Source organism: Chamaea fasciata, unplaced genomic scaffold (genome assembly GCF_029207755.1).
Source record: "Chamaea fasciata isolate MVZ Bird 193981 ecotype frontalis unplaced genomic scaffold, bChaFas1.0.hap1 SCAF_27, whole genome shotgun sequence".
Taxonomy (NCBI): Eukaryota; Metazoa; Chordata; class Aves; order Passeriformes; family Sylviidae; genus Chamaea; species Chamaea fasciata.
This window is the reverse complement of record NW_027094112.1, coordinates 2815656-2834461: the sequence shown is the minus strand read 5'-3', so window position 1 is coordinate 2834461 and position 18806 is coordinate 2815656. Positions and strand designations below refer to the sequence as shown.

At 49.3% G+C, this 18806-nt stretch overlaps 2 protein-coding genes across 2 annotated transcripts; both read left to right on the top strand.

The window, feature by feature from the left end:
* Positions 1–449: 449 nt before the first annotated feature.
* Positions 450–1346, top strand: LOC136301669 (olfactory receptor 10C1-like). Its single transcript, XM_066204792.1, has one exon. It carries the CDS (start codon positions 450–452, stop codon positions 1344–1346), a length of 897 nt encoding a protein of 298 aa, XP_066060889.1.
* Positions 1347–17382: 16036 nt separating this feature from the next.
* LOC136301668 (olfactory receptor 10C1-like) lies at positions 17383–18279 on the top strand. The gene has a single exon (XM_066204791.1). The coding sequence runs from the start codon at positions 17383–17385 to the stop codon at positions 18277–18279; it is 897 nt and encodes a 298-aa protein (XP_066060888.1).
* Positions 18280–18806: the final 527 nt, after the last annotated feature.

The following is an 18806-nucleotide window of genomic DNA, read 5'->3' as shown; positions in this document are numbered from 1 at the left end:
TTTTTCCCTTCCTCTTCTTCCGCAACACTCCCCAACAGGTAACAGAGAAATTACCTTTGTTATATTCAAATGTTGCTACTGATGATTTTGGGACTTGAACTGGTTAGTCCATAAAAAGATATCTGCCATGTTTTTTTTTCTTTTTCTACAGGGTAAAAGTGATAGCTGAGCATTTGAAGACAGTACTGAATATGCAAACTTTGACGGCAGTGCTATGAAAGAAGAATCAGTCAAAAATAAACACATAAGACTGTCTTATTTTCTTTAGAAACATTTTATAATCTGTTCAGAAGATCTTTTCAAAATCTGTTCAGTTTCTAAATTCTAGTCATCCTTTTGTCTTTTCAAGCAGCCAGTTGTGTTTTGATTGCAGATTTGCCTGGCTGTTTGCAGCTTCATCAGCTGCTGAGCACTAAAACGAAGCGCGTTCTACAAAGCACCAAAGAAGGATGATCATTGGGAACCTCAGTGGATTGAGTGAATTCAGACTCCTGGGTTTTCCTGAAATCTCTCATTTGCACCCTTTGCTCTTTGTAGTTTTATTATCTCTTTATATCCTCACCTTGATGGCTAACACAGTGATAGTTTTCATTATAAACAGTGACAATACCCTTCATACCCCCATGTACTTCTTCCTCACTCAGCTGTCCTGTTTGGATATCTGCTATTTATCAGTCATTATCCCAACTATTCTGGAGAACCTGCTGGTGGGAACAGTAAGTATTTCCCAGACAAGATGTGCACTGCAAATGTTTTTCTTCCTTTTCTTTGGAGTTGCTGAATGTTTTCTCTTGGCTGCCATGTCCCTGGATCGTTATTTTGCCATTTGCTACCCCTTGCATTACACAATCATCATGAGCAGCAGGGTCTGCAGGAGCCTGGTGGCTGGGAGTTACATCTGTGGAGCTGCTGTGGCCTTGGTTCACACCCTCACAACGTTCAGCTCACCCCTGTGTGGCTCTACCATCGACCGCTTCTTCTGTGAGATTCAGCCTTTCCTGGACCTGCACTGTGGCAACACTTTCCAAAGAGAAATCCAAGTCATTGTGGTGGCTGTCTTTGCTATTCTCAGCCCTTTCTTACTGATCATTTATTCCTATATTCGTATAATCTCCACAAGTCTTCACATGGCATCAGCTGAGAGCCGACAGAAAGCGTTTTCCACTTGCTCCTCACACCTCTTGGTTGTGGCTCTTTTTTATGGCACTGCAAGCTCCATGTACCTGCCTGGGCCAGTTTTGGCCTGCATCAGCTCCACGTCCTGCCTCAGGACACCCAGGCTCTGCGCTGACATCTGGGCTCACCTCTGCAGCTTTCCTGTCCTCCCCAGGGAGTTTGCTGAATAAAATAATCCTCGAGAAAGGACATATGACACAAGCCTAGGAGTCAGCAGCACCCCAGGAGAGTTCAGCAAGGTGCTGGGTAGGGGATTAGGTGAGGGGAAGAACTGAAATAAAATGCGCATTTTTGCCTGGATTTGCGAAAGACAACAAGAAAGAAATACAGGACCTCGAAATGCAAACCCACTTGATGGGAGAGGCAGGTGAGCATCTCTGCTTCAGGAATTACACAATGCACTCCACTGCAGCTTGCAGACAAGGATCCTGGCACTTGATCCCAGCATCCTCCACCCTCTGCCCCATGGATTTACACAGGCCCAAAGCCCCAGTGGTCACTGAAAACATCCAGCTGTCCACACTTTGCAACCTGCTCCTGGGTTCTGCAGCCTGTGGAGAAAGAGAAATTCCCGCTCTAGAAAAAGAGGCAGATCTGAGCTGGGCTTTCTCAAAGCACACTGAAGGCAGAGGTGGGTTTCTCTGTGCTGTTTGGGAAGTGGCACAAGAGCCACGAGGGAATCAGAGAGAGATTCTCAACTCCAGAGGCACTGCTGAGTGCAGCCTCTCCTGACAGCAGCTAGGCTCCAGCCCCTGAGGTGCCCTGTGCCTCCAAACAGAGGTGCCCGAGCCTCTGACCTGCACTGACCAGGCCTGCCACAGCTCCGTGTCACACCGACCACTGCAGTGTCCAGCCTTGCCCTCCTCCAGCCAGTCCCTTTTACAGCCTGCTCCAACCTCCACCTTACATCAAACCCCACTGATGACACCCACTGCTCCCTCTGACCTGCAGGGGGAGGAACATTTCCTCATTTGCTCTTGGGGCCAGTGGCACCTCTGTAGCAGATTTTGTGTCCTGCTCAGTGCCCCTGAGCTGGCTTTGTGCTGCTGGACCTGTCCCAGTCCCCAAAGCAAGGCTCTGGCTGAGTCTCCAAAACAGCCCTGATATGGGGGACGTTTATGGATATGAAAAGACGAGATTTTAGAAGCAGCTTTTGGTGATTTTGTAGAAGTAGAGAAACAGCCTGTACTGAGGACACATAGAAGATCAGCTATTAAGCTTGGTTGTTAGGTAGTTACTAGGTAGAAGTCATATAGGTAAGATGTATATTGGTGAAACTCAGCAAAGCGGGACCTAGGTGTTTATCAAAAATTGATAAAGCAGAACTTTGTGGCTTGAATCCAACAAAATCAAGCTCTTCATCTTTGGCAAGAGCAAAGTGACCTGAAAAATAGCCAAACCTCCAGTGCGCCTGCCCAGAAGTGAAGATCAACCTGAAGAAGACGTTGGCCTTCCTCCCGAGACCCCAAGTCACAACCGCCAGGAGGTGTGACAGCTAATCAGAATAGGAAATGAGAAAAGGCGGGAAATGGGCAGGTGCGGAGGTGTGGGTTTGTGGGACCAATGTGTATTTAAACCTGGAGCTTTTCCTCACCAGGTACGCAGACGTTGGAGGAGATATCCCCCAGTGTGTCCCAGCTGGAAATAAAACATTACTGCTTTACAATTTTCTAATGGTGAAGTCCTTCTTCTACGATTCAGCCCCAATTCCCCAGAAGAGCCTGGCGCTCCTGCAGCAGTCTGGCTGGGGAAGGTCAAAGCCACACCAAGGAATGGCTTGGCCTGGGACGGGAGCACCGCCCGGCCCGCCCCACGCAGAGCCCCAGGGACAGCTCTGGGAGCGCGTGGGCTGGGGAGGGAAGAGGGCAGGGAGAGAGAGAAAACTCCCAGCACTTTGGGTCTGGAGCAGGCAGGGGAACTCCAAGGCCTCCCGAGCCTCCCTGCAAGTGACCAAAATGTCCCCAAGCCGCCCCAAAGCAGCTCCCAGCTGTTTTGGGAGTAAAAAGCTGTTCTATCTATTGAAAGGCCTTCAGGTACATGTAGGGCAGAAAAAGGCCCCCAAGGGCTACACCCAATAATGGACCCCGGGTCACGGGTTTTCACACTTTTATGAGGTTGGTCCATTTGCATATCGGGGCTTAATCTTCCTCTTCCAGCTTCGGGTAATGAAGTTACTCCCAGTTTGCTCCCCCCAACTGACTTTTGTTTCCATTTCTCAGGGCCTGAGGCAGTGAGGTGTCCTTGATTGCCAGGCCTGGAGAGGAATTGTTGTGTCTGACCAAAATGGGGAGACAGCAGCCCACACTGTATATGGAGTTTAGAGTTCTACACTACAGAATTGCAGGATTACAAATTTATGAAAAAAGCGAAAATCTTAAGGCATCAGGGGTGAATAGCAACCAGCTGCCTGCCTCCTTGGAGCACGAGGAACACCAACTGCCTGCTGCACAGGCCAAAACCAGGCGGGTCAAGTGCAGCAGGAACAGAACTGCCTCCAAGCACCCTGAGTGGGAACCTGGCTAAAGCTGTGTCTGATGAAACCCAGCCTAAGCAGGCCTGGAGGAAGGAGGGAATGTGAAGCTGCTAAAAAGCTGCCCAGGAGAGGCAGCAACTGGGTGTGGGCCTGGCAGCCAAGGCTCACCCAACACAGCCTCTGGAGGTGCCAGTCCAGTGTCAGGCCATGGGTGTACCTTGAGGGCAGATAAAATTCACTGGGAATGACCCTGTGACAGCTTGGGTGAGCCTCAGAGGCACAGGAGTGTGCCTGGGAGGAGTGGAACAGAAATCCCCAGCAGCCTGCATGCCAGAGAGAGCTGTGATCGGCCTTGTGCCAGCTCTGGGCAGGCCTGCACTGTGTGGGCTCTGTGCTTTGGGGGAGGAGTCACAGAATCACAGAATCATTAGGTTGGGAGAGACCTCCAAGACCATCAAGTCCAATCCAACGCTAACCTCAACTAAACCATGGCACCAAGTGTCACATCCAGTCTTTTCTTAAACGCATCTTTTCTTAATCCACCACCTCCCCAGGTAGACCACTGCAATACTTTATTATCCTTTCTGTAAAAACTTTTTTCCTAATATCCAGCCTGTATTTCCCTTGGTGAAGCTTAAGACTGTGTCCTCTTGTTCTGTCAGTTGCTGCCTGGAGAAAGAGACCAACCACCACCTGACTACAGCCACCTTTCAGGGAGTTGTAGAGAGTGATGAGGTCACCTCTGAGTCTCCTTTTCTCCAGGCTAAACATCCCCAGCTCCCTCAGTCATTCCTCACAGGGTTTGTGTTCCAGACCCCTCACCAGCCTCATTGCCTCCTCTGGATGTGCTCAAGCGTCTCCACGTCCTAAACTGAGGGGCCAGAACTGGACACAGCACTCGAGGTGCTGCCTCCCCAATGCTGAGTACAAGGGAAGAATGACCTCCCTGCTCCTGCTGGCCACACCATTCCTGATCCAGGCCAGGAGCCATTGGCCTTCTTGGCCACCTGGGCACACTGCTGGCTCATGTTCAGTCAGCTGTGTACCAGAACCCCCAGGGCCCTTTCTGCCTGGGCACTGTCCAGCCACACCGTCCCCAGCCTATAACGTTGCAGGGGGTTTTTGTGGCCAGAATGCAGGACTCGGTACTTGGATTTATTAAACTTCACCCTATTGGATGAAGGAGTGGCAGCACTGCCAGCCTGTCAATGAAATTAACTCCCCCCTTCATCAGCAGGTGTCTCAGTGACTTCCACCTGTGACAGGAACCGTGTGAGTTCCTGTGCCCAGGAACCACGTGGCTCGGTGGTCTCCATGGGCCTCATCCCTGTGTGGCCCCGTGTCACAGAGGGGCAGAGATGTGACACCTCTGCAGTGATTGTGACCTCACCTGCCCAATGACTCCACCTGAGCCCACTTACCTCAGGGTTGGTATCCTGAAAGCAGGCTAACAAAAGAGCTGGCCTTCAGGATAACTCAGCATCGGTTTTCGCTACTGACGTGGCAGTCTATTGAAGAAATTTGTTTACTTTTGACCAGTATTGTTTACTGTTGTCTTCAGCTTTCATCCTGTCAAAGGTAATCATGATTTGACTCTTGGGATAGATGGCGGAAGGAGGTATGGGATGAAAGTCTAGGCTGGTTTATACCTTCCTAGCTGAAGGCTGAGCTGTCACGCCTTCGTAGGCTACCCAGATACAGCCTAGGCTAGAATCCTTATTTGCTGATTCTCTTTTCTTTACTATAGTCTAGGATAGCTAATTAGGGGGTGACTGTAGTGTGTAGTGTGCAGCATGGCAAAAAGCCCACCTTGGCTGCTGCAGGGGGGAGGGAGGCAGAAAAGGCGGAAAAAGGAGAGCAGCAAAGGCAGGAGTTAAGTCAGTGGCTGAAAGCTGGTCACTCCTGCAGAGGAGGTGGGAAAGCCACAGAGAGTCTGCTGTTGATGCTGTGACAGCAGCAGCAGGGCCTCTTCAGAGAAGGTAACCTGCACTGGGGCACTTCAGAAGGAGCCTTGAACCTCCTGTGCCCTGGGGCTCTGACACTGATCACAAAGGTGTGAGCCTGCAGTTCAGCAGCTGGTACAAGCATCACTGAAAGTCTTGATGGCAAATGCTGTTCCATAGGTTGTATTTCTTTGGGGTTTTTATACTTTTGGTGAGCTGCAGTAATTTCTTTGCAATCAGGTGACAGGATTGACACTGATCTCTTTCTGGAGCACGTCCTGATCTCCTTGGTCATCGAGAGCCGTGCCCTGTGTTCCTGAGAGAGGAGGCAATGACCACACCAGGGAACAATTCCTGTGAGTAACAGCCTCACTGGCAGGTTTGGACTTTGTGAATCCCACAGGCAAGTGACATGACTGGTGGTCAGATCCCAGAGTGATGTGCACACATCCTAGAGTGAACTCTGGGATGTTTCCTGAGAGCAGCCAGACTGAGCCAGGTGCTTATGATTAGTCACAGGAAAACACCTTTTGTCTCTCCTGTGTCACTATGTACAGGCCTCTGAAGCATCGTTGCTCACAGAGAGGTCTGACATCCTGGAGTTACCTTTTGTGATCAGCACTTGCTCGTTTTCAATAAGTTACAATCAGTTGCAATCTGGGAAAGCAATGCAATCTGCAACTCTGGTGAGAAAGGGAGGTACCCTGAGGCCCAGAAATCAGAGTTGGGGTTTGTTGGACTCTTGGCAAAGTAAGCAGGGGACCAGACTTTTCCCAACCAGTAAATTTCAATGGCAGTGCTAGGCTTCCCCTGATACGGAGTTGAAGGTTTGAGCTGGTTGTCCTGACTGCTTGTGTAGAAAATTCAAAGTTTAAATGTGCTTTTGTTCCTCCCCTCATCTCCTTTCAAATGGCGTTTCTCTGCAGTCGTTGCTGAGGGAATGGCTCCTCCAGAAAGGATCCTCTTTCCACCGGAGAAGATTTGCATGGTCTGGCAGCAGAGTCAGAGGGCTGGAACAGGGCTCCTCAATGTGGGCAACACGTGCTTCCTCAACTCTGTCCTGCAGTGCCTGACCTACACCCCCCCACTGGCCAACTACCTGCTGTCCCGAGAGCACAGCCGGACCTGTGAGTGCTTTTGGAACATCTCCTGAAAACCTCTGAATCAAATACCAAAGATTCCCAGAACCTGGAATCCCATTTGGGAGAACAGCAGCCCTTTGTCAGCCCCATGAGTTTATGTTCATTGAACACTCTAGCCTAGAAGCCACTTGTCCTGCCCAGCTGTCTTAGCCTTCACAAAGACACCTCTTTCTAGCTCCAAGTCTTTATTCCTGCAAGTTAAACCCTCTTGGCTTATTGCACAGAAAACTGTCAGTTTAGCATCTCTCTCAAGAACATCTCCTGCCCACTAAAATGCCCTGGGATCGTTGGGATATTGGGAGGAGTGGAGTATTGCACTGGGGTGGGAGTGGAAGAGAAGGAGTATCCCACTGCGCGGATATTTTGCTAACCCGAGGACCTTCCCTGTGTCCCTCTTCAGGTCACCAGAAGGGTTTCTGCATGCTGTGCATCATGGAAGCCCACGTTAACCAGGTCATGCATTCCCCTGTCAGTGTCATCCTGCCTCTGACTGTCCTCAGGGTTTTGACACGTAAGTCATGCCAGCTGCTTAGACAGGTTTTCTTCCCTTCTTGTGAGAGAGAACTGCAAACTTCTTCTTTCTTAGGCATTGGAGAACATTTTGAGCCTGGCAGGGAGGAAGACGCCCATGATTTCTTCTGCTGTACTGTCAATGCCATGCAGACAGCTTGTCTGAGTGGATTCAGCAAGTAAGCACAAGCAAATCACTCTCACAAAGTTCTGAACCCTTTGGACTGCTTGATGTGCTCCCCTCAAGGGAAAACCTAAACCCTGGGCTTTCAGGCCAAGCAAAACCCTTTGAGGAGATAATGCTCTGTCTTACTTCTTGTTTCCAGCTTGGACCTCTCTTCTCAATCCACTACCCTTGTCCATCAGATATTTGGGGGCTTTCTGAGATCCAGAGGTACGTTTCCACAACTCTTGCTCTCTTTGACATTGCTTGTGCCCTTCTGTCTGCCTGTGCCTGACAGTTGGTCCTGGGGCTGGTGGGACAAGGTACAATGTGTAAATGGGCAATGGCCAGTCAGCTTCCCATTGCTCAGCATTTGAATTTTTCCTTGCAGTCATCTGCTCCAACTGCAAAGCCATTTCTGACTCCTATGAGCCCTTCCTGGATGTCCCTTTGGATATCAAGGTAAGAGGCTCTGCAGTTGTGCTTGAAGACATTCCCAAGGCCCCTGCAGCTTTCCAGAGTCAACACATTTATTTCCCTTAAAAATGTAGACTGCGAACACCAAGAGATCTGGGGGGTGGGTGGGAAGGGGAATGGATGGCCTCCTGCAGAGGCCGTGGCACTGGTCTCTCTGTAGGTGCTGTTTTGAAGCTGGACAAGCAGCATTATCCTCTCTGCGCCCTTGATATATCCTCGTCCCTCTTCCCTTTGCCCTCCCATGACACCTGTCTGGCTCCCAGGCTGATGGCTTGGATTGTTGGCACCACTGCTGCCCCTGCACACTGTCATTAGTTGGAAGGAGTGGTGGTACAGGAAGGGTGCTCTTGATGGCTCCAGGAGCTGCTGGGACACAGGGAGATGTTCAGCATCATCCTCTCTTTCTGCCTCCTTCTGGATGGGTTCATGGTGGATCTCTTCAGCATCAGCTGCAGGGCTTTTCTTGTCAGCTCCTGGGAAATGTTTGGGTGAGGGAATTTCCTGCAGCTCAGCATGCTCATTTCTTACTCCCCCAGGCAGCCTTGTCCCTCGGTGCAGCCCTGGAGGACTTTGTGACACCCGAGCACCTGGACGGTGAAAACTGCTTTCAATGTAGCCAGTAAGATGATTACTGAGAACATATTAACACCAGATCCTGTGTCAGGGGGCTGCATGTCATTGAGCAGAAGTCATCTTCTGCTGGAGGTTTACTGCACACGGATGAGATGCAGCTTTTTAAAAAATATGGCAGTGAATAGCCTTAAAATAACAAAAGCTGTGTGAGACAGGAGAGCTTGCCTGTCCAGCTTGGGGTAGAACTGGGTGCATTTCAGCACTGGGCTCTGTGCTTGGTTTCAAGGTGTAAGAAGTATGCTGCTGCTTCCAAGACGTTCACAGTCCACTGCGCACCCAAGGTTCTCACGGTGTGTCTGAAAAGGTTTGACTGTTTCACCGGCGGGAAGATCCACAAGGTGTGTACACAACTGCTGGGCAGCTTTCTCCTTCTGGAACAGATTTCCCAGAGCTTGTCACGAGCCACTCGTGTTGGCTTAGTCATGTTCCCTTCTGGGGAGAGGATTCCCTTAGGAAGACAGGCAAGCTGTCTTCTCCAACAGAGCCGCTTTGGCCAAGAGCAGTTTCCGGCCACCCGAACCACGACATGTCGCTTTATGGAAAACCAGCTGTTCATGAGCCCCTAGGATGTATTTCCACACCTGTGGAGCCTGGATGTGGTAGGCTGTTCTGTGCCACAGATCAGGGTCACTTGTGAGCCCTCTTGGTGTCTCTACAGATTGTGGAGTACCCCGAGTACCTGGACCTTCGCCCGTACATGTCCCAGGCGGAGGGAGAAGCCGTCCTTTACTCCTTGTATGCTGTCCTGGTGCACAGTGGGGTCAGCTGCCATGAAGGACACTATTTCTGCTACACAAAGGTAAAGAGCAACTTCCTTCCTTCCCAATGTGGAGAATGTGTGTTGGGGAAAAGAAACTTTCCCGTCAGTGCTACTGACAGCCAAGGTTTTGGGGCAGAAGATCTCTTTAGGTGCTGGACTGGTGTTTTTTTGACGTACAATTTGTTTTAGTTTTCTGCCAGTGTTTTTGGACAGAAACCATGAGGAAATCCTTGCCTTGTTTTCACAGGCCAGCAATGGGCTGTGGTACCAGATGAACGATGAGTCTGTGGAGCTTTGTTGCCTTGACACAGCTCTCCGGCAGCAAGCCTACCTGCTCTTTTATGCCAGGTAACAACCAGGATCAGATGTGCTCAGAAGGCATTTCCTTTTCCCTCTTCATTGTTTTGCTTCTCATACTCCAGAGTGTTTTTGTCACTGAATGCAATCACTACCTGCATCATTCAGTGCTATGAAACCTCTACTACCCCATGTCTCTCCTTCAGGCTGCTGCCCTGATGGAACTTGTCTGCTCTCTGATGCTGGACTTATGTAGAGAAGAGCAAGAGAATTAAAAGGGGCCTTCCAGGGAAGATGGGGAGGGACTCTTCATCAGGGAGGGTTGGACAGGATGAAGGGTATCAGTTTTCAGCTGACCCAGGGCAGGTTTACGTTAGATATTAGGAAGAAATGCTTCAGTGTGAGGGTGATGAGACAGTGGAAGGGGCTGCCCAAAGAAGTTGTGGGTGCCCCATCCCTGGAAGTGCTCAAGGCCAGGTTGGACAGGGCATGGAGAAGACTGGTCCACTGTAAGGCATTCCTGCCCATGTCAGGGGGGTGGAACAAAATGAGCCTTAAGGTCCCTTCCCGCCCAAGCAAGTCTGTGAATTTATGAAACGGAGGCTGTGGAAGGTATAAAGGTGAGGATTTGCTGTGACAGGAGCAGACTGGGTGGGAAGGCTCTAGCTGAACTTGCCAGCAGTGGCCTTGGTTAAGTCTTCTGTCACAGAAACCTCTGCAAGAAAACGACTGAACCCCAGAGGAGGCTGCGCCAACAGCCCTAAACTGAGATGACCCTTTTTTTCTCCAGATGCTCTGATCTGAAGATTGTAGAGAAGGCTTCTTCCTCACAGGCACCACCATATGCCACTCCCTTCCTCAGCCACTGGGCAGCAGCCAGCAGCAAGCAGGCGGCTTCTGTTGGCCCACAGGGGCTGCTGGGCACGATAAAGGTAACTCTGGGATGGAGGGCCAGGGCACCAGAGGAGCAGTGGATTTCTTGCTAGGATCGCAGCATTTTTCCTTTTCCCCGTCCCACCCTGCAGCATTCTTCTCAGCCATAATGCTGCTTCCTCTCAAAGCATCCCACCTGGATTCATCCCATCTGGATCCATCCCATGTGTGGGCCTTTGGCCCTTCGGCCTTGTCAGCCCTCCAGAAGAGCCTTTGTGAGGCTCGGAAATGTCCCCTCCCAGAACTTGTGGGGGTTCCCCACTGACTGTGGCCCTTTCAGGAGGGAAGGGCAGCAACTCTCCACTGTTCTCTTTCCAGGACATGCTGGTGGCTGTGGAAGAGCTTGGCAGGGAGCAGGCCTGGAGCAGATCCCCGCTGTGGGGCAGGGACAGCCACAGCTGCTCTGTGGACACCATGGACTGTGAGCACCCTGCAGAGAGAAGGGACCCTGCAAGCTGTGACCACGCTTCTGGGAACGGGGCAGCTTCAGGACCTTCCAGCAGGAGCTTGTGGTGCGCTGGTGCCCCCAGGGCTGCTGAGGAGCAAACCCCGCTGTGGCCCAGAGACACGAGCGGATCCGTGCTGGGCAGCTACGACCTCCGCAGCCGCTTTGTGCAGCACACTGACCACGAGTCCCTGCCGAGGAAGAGGAGGAGGCAGACTACAGATCCTCCACATTGTCACCAAAGCCTTGTTGAGAGTGCAGTGCTAGGCTTGAGGCAGTCTCCAGTGCTCGGGGCTGCTCAGGAGCCATCCGGGCCCAGGCTGAGTGAGCTGGGCTATGACCTCCGCAGCCGCTTTGTGCAGTGCAGAGCCCAGCTCCCTGCGGCAAGGAAGAGGAGGCTTTCCATGCCCCAGTGACGCCTTTCAAAGTCAGGGCGCCCCGGGGCTGGTGCAGGCAGATTGTGGCCTTGGCTGAAGCAGAATGGAAGATCATGTAATAGATACATAGCATTAAATGCATGGATTAAAGTTGTGTGTATTAAAACTTTACAGTGTAATGTAAAAACCCCTGAATTCCTGGAAACAGTTCCAGGGCATCTCTTTCCACACCACGGTCTTTTCACAGTCCAAAGGTGTTACCTCGACATCTGCCAGAGACATAACCGGGAAACGACCCATTAATCGCGGGCTGACCACATCTTCACAGTTCATCAGGAGATCCCATACCAATCTGGGTGGAGGGCGGCAGAAACCTCCCGACAGAAGATTCGGAGACTTTTTCATTCAGACATCTTTTTAATTTCTCAGGAAACTCTTTCAGATATTCCTTGTGGGATACCGGACATTCCAATGATTGTATTATGTATATGATGTCATATTCTTCGGGTTCGTTACCGTCTTGTTTACGCCTCAGGGTAGAAAAATGGTCTAAAACACCTCCCCTGAGACCCCGAATGCGTGGGCAGTACTCTGGAGAAGCACCCTTTGCTGCTCCTGGATTGTTCACCCAACATTCGATCGATGTTGTCCCCGAAATTGCTTTTCAAATTTGTTAACTAAATCTTTGATTTTGGAAATTGGCTCTGATCATTTAAAACAAACTGGTGCCGTGACTCGGATACAATATCGGTGCTGCGGAACCCCTTTGCGTGGGAAGGCGCCTCTGCCGATTTTTTTTCGGCGGCCCCCGCAAAACGGGAAACCCCGTGGTAGCTATTGTATCACGAACAAATTTAGGTTGAACAAATTTAGGTTGAACGCCACGATGAAAGGAGGTTCTGGATCCAGAAATATCAGGGAACTCAGGAAGGACCAGGGAAGGTCCTTCGGAGCCGCGGCTAAAACTTTCACTCGTAAAATTCTCCGTGCACGAAGACTCCACGCAGGAAAATAGCTGCAAGTATTGCGGGTGGAGTGAGTGTGTTTGGGTGAGTGAGTGAGACGTGGCTTTGTCACGAACCGGGTGTGGGCCTGCGCGCTGCATTTCCAATCTCCCGCGAGGGACTTGGTCGGCAAACAGGGAAGCGAAACGGGAAAACTCATTTTGCTCATAAAACCCGGATTCAAGGGGAATCCGGGGGACCGATCACGGGAAAGCTAAAAGGGAAGGTTACGTTCCTTTGAGTTCGGGAAATCGGTAAACCTTTTGCCTAGGGGCTTGGTAAGAGGCCAGGACACAAGGCAGAGGACCGTCGCTGGTGGAAAAAGCCCTCAGCTCAGCTCACCGAAAGGGTAAGTAAACCTGCTCAGAAAGTGGGACCCGGTGTGTGTGGAAACACCTTGGAGAGGAAACCGGCTCTTAGCGAAAAGCTAAGAAAACACCTCTGAAAAGGTGAGCTGCCCTTGGAAAAGGGGACAGAAAAAGAGTAAGTTCCAGAAAGAAGCCAAAGAAAAACAAGGTTCAGAATCAGAGGATAAATCCCTCGAGATCCCACGGGAAAGTCCATTGGGATGGATGCTAGAACATTGGGAGGAATGTTCTAAAAGGAAAGGTAAGTCCAAGGAAAAAATGATTTATTTTTGCATAGAGGTTTGGGGAGGAAAAGGGTTAAGGAATCATGTAATTTGGCCCACTTTTGGCACATTTGAAAAATGGACTTGCAAGGCTTTATGTAACTATGTGGCTAATAAAGAACCACAAGACCATGAGGAAAAAATGTGTGCAAAATTGCGGGTAGGATCCAGGACGGGATTGTTTACTCTAAGATCCAAGAGGGGTGTCTCAGCTCCGGGTGACACATGGGATCCCCTGACTATCTCCCACCTCCATACCTAAGACCCACACCTCCGCCTGTACCGGCTCAGGCGTCCCCCTCGGCACCTCCGGGACCTTTAATACAGCCAGCACCGGCTCCGGGCCCCTCACAAGGAATCCCGATGGCGGGACCGGACCAAAACCTTACATACCTTAACGCCACAGGACTCAAAAACAACTCCATTGCCCCCCGCCACTTTTGCCCCTACCTCCCGACACACCTTCTAATCATACACCTCTTCTCACAACTCTGAAAGACACACCAGAACCCCCGGCGCTGCCTCCTCCAACCCTAGAGGCACAACACCCGCAGGCTCAGGGACTACAAGTGCCACAAGCCCCTTCACAGAACCCATCCCCATTTCCCTCACAGCCATCGGAAGGATCACGTCCCTTGGCACAGCCTCTGATTTCACCGCAGCCATTCTTCCCTCCTCCACCAGCCCCGCAACCCACGGGAGTCAGAAAACTGACTCCAGTGGATCTCCCCCCCCTGCTAGCCGAACGCGACGAAAGGCGAAGCAAGCGAACGAGGAAGGAAGCGAGAATGAGGAGGAAAAGCACCATCTCTTCCCTCTAAGGGAAGTGCCCACGGCCCCTGGGATTATTGGTTTTGTAAATGTTCCAGTCAATACCGGGGATGTAAGGGCTTTCAAAAAGGAGATGGGCAGGTTATTGGATGATCCTTTTGGGGTGGCTGAAAGATTCGATGATTTTCTGGGAGGTAGCATTTACACTTACGAAGACCTCATGTCCAGTTTAAGATCACAGTTTAACCCCGAAGAAAGGGACATGATCCGACAGGCGGGGATCTGAGATTGGGATCGCCGCAACCCCCAGGGTGCTCCCGGGGACCTGAAATGGCCTAGCCTAAGTCCGGGATGGAATTCTCAGACCGAGGAAGGTGGGCGAAATATGATAGACTTTAGGAGTATCATGATTCAGGGCATAAGGGAAGCAGTACCAAGGGGGCAAAACATCAGTAAAGTGTTTGGAGAATGTCAGGGAAAGGAAGAATCCCCATCCGTTTGGTTGGACCGACTCCGGAAAAGTTTACAGGTATATTCCGGAGCGGATCCCAATTCCCTTATCGGGGAAGTGTTAAAAACACAATTCGTTGCAAAATCTTGGGAGGACATAAGGAGGAAATTGGAAAAAATGGATAATTGGCAGGAGAAAACCTTGCAGGAATTATTGAGGGAAGCCCAAAAGATATACATGAGGAGGGATGAAGAAAAGCAAAAGGTACAGGCTAAGGTATTGGTAGCAGCTGTAAAGGAGGTGCAAAAACAAGAACGTTATCGAGATAAGGTAAGAAGAACGCAGAGAAAACCCACAAATCCTTCAGATAAGGATTTCAGATCAAAAAGGGAGCCCCCTGAATGTTTTTACTGCAAAAAGAAGGGGCACCTAAAGAAGGATTGCAGAAAAAGAATAAAGGATGAAAAGGTTTTTCAAGAAGATTAGGGGTGTCGGGGGCTTTTCATTTTGGGGACCAAGACATGGAATGAGCCCTTGGGAAAGCTAAAGGTAGGTCCCCAGAAAAAAATAATAACATTTTGTCTTGGTTTGGGAAGACAGGTATTTGCTAGGTAATAAAAAAAAAAAAAAAAAAAACAACTGGAGTTTCCTTTGGAATGGAGAGTGTAAACCCCCCCTCCACCTTTTTTTTTTTCTTTTTCAATTATAAATTTACAATCAGAGGCTCTTAGGCAAAGATTTGGGAAATAGGAATAGCAGTTCTTTACTAGTATGTATTACAAAGCAAACAAACACAAAAAATCCCCCCCCCCAAACATCTACAGCATTAATAACAAACGAAAACAGTACCAAGAACCTTGAGGGCTTTGTTTCACAAAACCCAGGGCAGTTCGGTCTCGGTGTCCCTGCAGGATCCTCAGAGCACCAAGCTGAAACAGTGGAAAAGTCCCGGGCTGGTAGCTGGGATGGCAGGGTGTCCCGGCAGGCAGGGGCAGGATGTCCCGGCAGCGCAGGGGGTGCAGGGTCACGCTGCAGCAAGAGGAGCAGCGCCGAAGAAGCCAAAGGCGAGGCAGGGCCTGGACCAGCTCCTGCAGGTGGTCGGGAAAACTCAGGATTTAGGCCAAACTGGTGATAGTAGATTTTCCAGGACTGGATCCCTTTGGCCACAGTGAAACTCTTCCAGCCAGCAACAGCCGTTCTCTCCCTCCCCGAACGCTGGAAAAAGAAGAGCCCTCAGCTGCCTCAAGCTTTGTCTTTCACCTGGTTATCTCCCCCTTCCAGCTTTGTCCACCTCTTTGTTTCGGTTAAGTACTCTCAAGTATCCAACACTTGGTCTCCTTGGTAACTTATGGGGAAAAAATTCTTTAGAGAAAGAAGGAACAAACCTAACCCCCAACATTATCCACCCCGAATTCTTTTCCCATACCAACATATTACATTGAGTTTAAACTGTTAATATATATATACATATATATACATACATGCAAATATGGATACAGCCACATTGTCATGGGTAGTTCACCCCAAAACAAGGTCCCTTTGAGGTATGCATCGGGTCTCTCCATCCTTTTGCATCACCCACCAGGTGCAACCTGGTTCCTGAGCGAAGACAACCCCACGGATGGGATTGTCTTTGCTGGAGGCAGGATTAATCCAAACAGTTTTTCCCAGCATACCTCTCATGTGTACCACTGGAACCTTATCTCCCTCTGTCGTTTGCAAGGGCTCAGATTGGGCAGGACCTGCTCGGTTGGTGGAACCTCGAGTGTTCACCAACCAGGTGGCCTTTGCTAAATTAATATCCCAATTCTTGAAGGTTCCCCCACCCAGTGCCTTCAAGGTAGTTTTAAGCAGGCCATTGCACCGTTCAACTTTCCCGGCTGCTGGTGCATAATAAGGAATATGTCTTTATTATATTTCTGTTTACATAAACAAAGATACTGCACTTTCAAGCTTTCACTTACCATAGAGAAGACACCTACATCACATTAGGTGGTTCTTCCCTACAAAATCACTTTCTGCTGTTCACAGGATATGACTGTGATGCAGAGGTCACCCTACAGTCAATGACTGAGGATAAAAGTGGGGAAAGACAGTCCTACAGTCAGAGCAGAAAGGATCAGACCGAATGAGACGTCTTAACACCGGAAATGTGAGTATCAGCCAGAAATTCAACCTTTAATCAATCTCTTTGGCATTGAAAGGGGCATTGTGGTGAGAGAGGTGATGTGGGGTTGCTGATGGATCTGAATAAGAGACCACATAATAAACCAAACAACGGCTAAATAAAAAAAGATCTTTAAATAGGATACAATAAAAATTAAGATTGGTAATGAGTGAATCTTTTGTCCCTTATCCCCAAACAAATATAGACTGCATCTTTGCTTCACCTTCAAATTTTGTTGAGAAAACTGTGTGGCAACTCTGTCATTAATCTGGCTGCGTTATGAAGTAATAGTAATTACTGAAAAGTAAAACCAGACCTTGTATTTCTGTAGGATATCTGGGTTTATACAGAAATGCTTTCCAAGTTATGTAAAACTAGAGGTGGCTGTGAGTCAACTCATACATATGCATCATATTTATCCAACAGCTCTTCCTTATTGCTCCAATCAGCACTAGCCAGTCTCGGTGGACTTTATAAATACATACAAATAGTATAAAGAGCTGTGGAAAAGCCCCTCTTCTACTTCACTGCAGAGTGCTCAGAGTTGAAAGCTTTTCTGGAGACCTCATAATTTAGGGGTTTTTTCCCTTCCTCTTCTTCCACAACACTCCCCAACAGGTAACAGAGAAATTACCTTTGTTATATTCAAATGTTGCTACTGATGATTTTGGGACTTGAACTGGTTAGTCCATAAAAAGATATCTGCCATGTTTTTTTTTCTTTTTCTACAGGGTAAAAGTGATAGCTGAGCATTTGAAGACAGTACTGAATATGCAAACTTTGACGGCAGTGCTATGAAAGAAGAATCAGTCAAAAATAAACACATAAGACTGTCTTATTTTCTTTAGAAACATTTTATAATCTGTTCAGAAGATCTTTTCAAAATCTGTTCAGTTTCTAAATTCTAGTCATCCTTTTGTCTTTTCAAGCAGCCAGTTGTGTTTTGATTGCAGATTTGCCTGGCTGTTTGCAGCTTCATCAGCTGCTGAACACTAAAACGAAGTGAGTTCTACAAAGCACCAAAGAAGGATGATCATTGGGAACCTCAGTGGATTGAGTGAATTCAGACTCCTGGGTTTTCCTGAAATCTCTCATTTGCACCCTTTGCTCTTTGTAGTTTTATTATCTCTTTATATCCTCACCTTGATGGCTAACACAGTGATAGTTTTCATTATAAACAGTGACAATACCCTTCATACCCCCATGTACTTCTTCCTCACCCAGCTGTCCTGTTTGGATATCTGCTATTTATCAGTCATTATCCCAACTATTCTGGAGAACCTGCTGGTGGGAACAGTAAGTATTTCCCAGACAAGATGTGCACTGCAAATGTTTTTCTTCCTTTTCTTTGGAGTTGCTGAATGTTTTCTCTTGGCTGCCATGTCCCTGGATCGTTATTTTGCCATTTGCTACCCCTTGCATTACACAATCATCATGAGCAGCAGGGTCTGCAGGAGCCTGGTGGCTGGGAGTTACATCTGTGGAGCTGCTGTGGCCTTGGTTCACACCCTCACAACGTTCAGCTCACCCCTGTGTGGCTCTACCATCGACCGCTTCTTCTGTGAGATTCAGCCTTTCCTGGACCTGCACTGTGGCAACACTTTCCAAAGAGAAATCCAAGTCATTGTGGTGGCTGTCTTTGCTATTCTCAGCCCTTTCTTACTGATCATTTATTCCTATATTCGTATAATCTCCACAAGTCTTCACATGGCATCAGCTGAGAGCCGACAGAAAGCGTTTTCCACTTGCTCCTCACACCTCTTGGTTGTGGCTCTTTTTTATGGCACTGCAAGCTCCATGTACCTGCCTGGGCCAGTTTTGGCCTGCATCAGCTCCACGTCCTGCCTCAGGACACCCAGGCTCTGCGCTGACATCTGGGCTCACCTCTGCAGCTTTCCTGTCCTCCCCAGGGAGTTTGCTGAATAAAATAATCCTCGAGAAAGGACATATGACACAAGCCTAGGAGTCAGCAGCACCCCAGGAGAGTTCAGCAAGGTGCTGGGTAGGGGATTAGGTGAGGGGAAGAACTGAAATAAAATGCGCGTTTTTGCCTGGATTTGCGAAAGACAACAAGAAAGAAATACAGGACCCCGAAATGCAAACCCACTTGACGGGAGAGGCAGGTGAGCATCTCTGCTTCAGGAATTACACAATGCACTCCACTGCAGCTTGCAGACAAGAATCCTGGCACTTGATCCCAGCATCCTCCACCCTCTGCCCCATGGATTTACACAGGCCCAAAGCCCCAGTGGTCACTGAAAACATCCAGCTGTCCACACTTTGCAACCTGCTCCTGGGTTCTGCAGCCTGTGGAGAAAGAGAAATTCCCGCTCTAGGAAAAGAGGCAGATCTGAGCTGGGCTTTCTCAAAGCACACTGAAGGCAGAGGTGGGTTTCTCTGTGCTGTTTGGGAAGTAGCACAAGAGCCACAAGGGAATCAGAGAGAGATTCTCA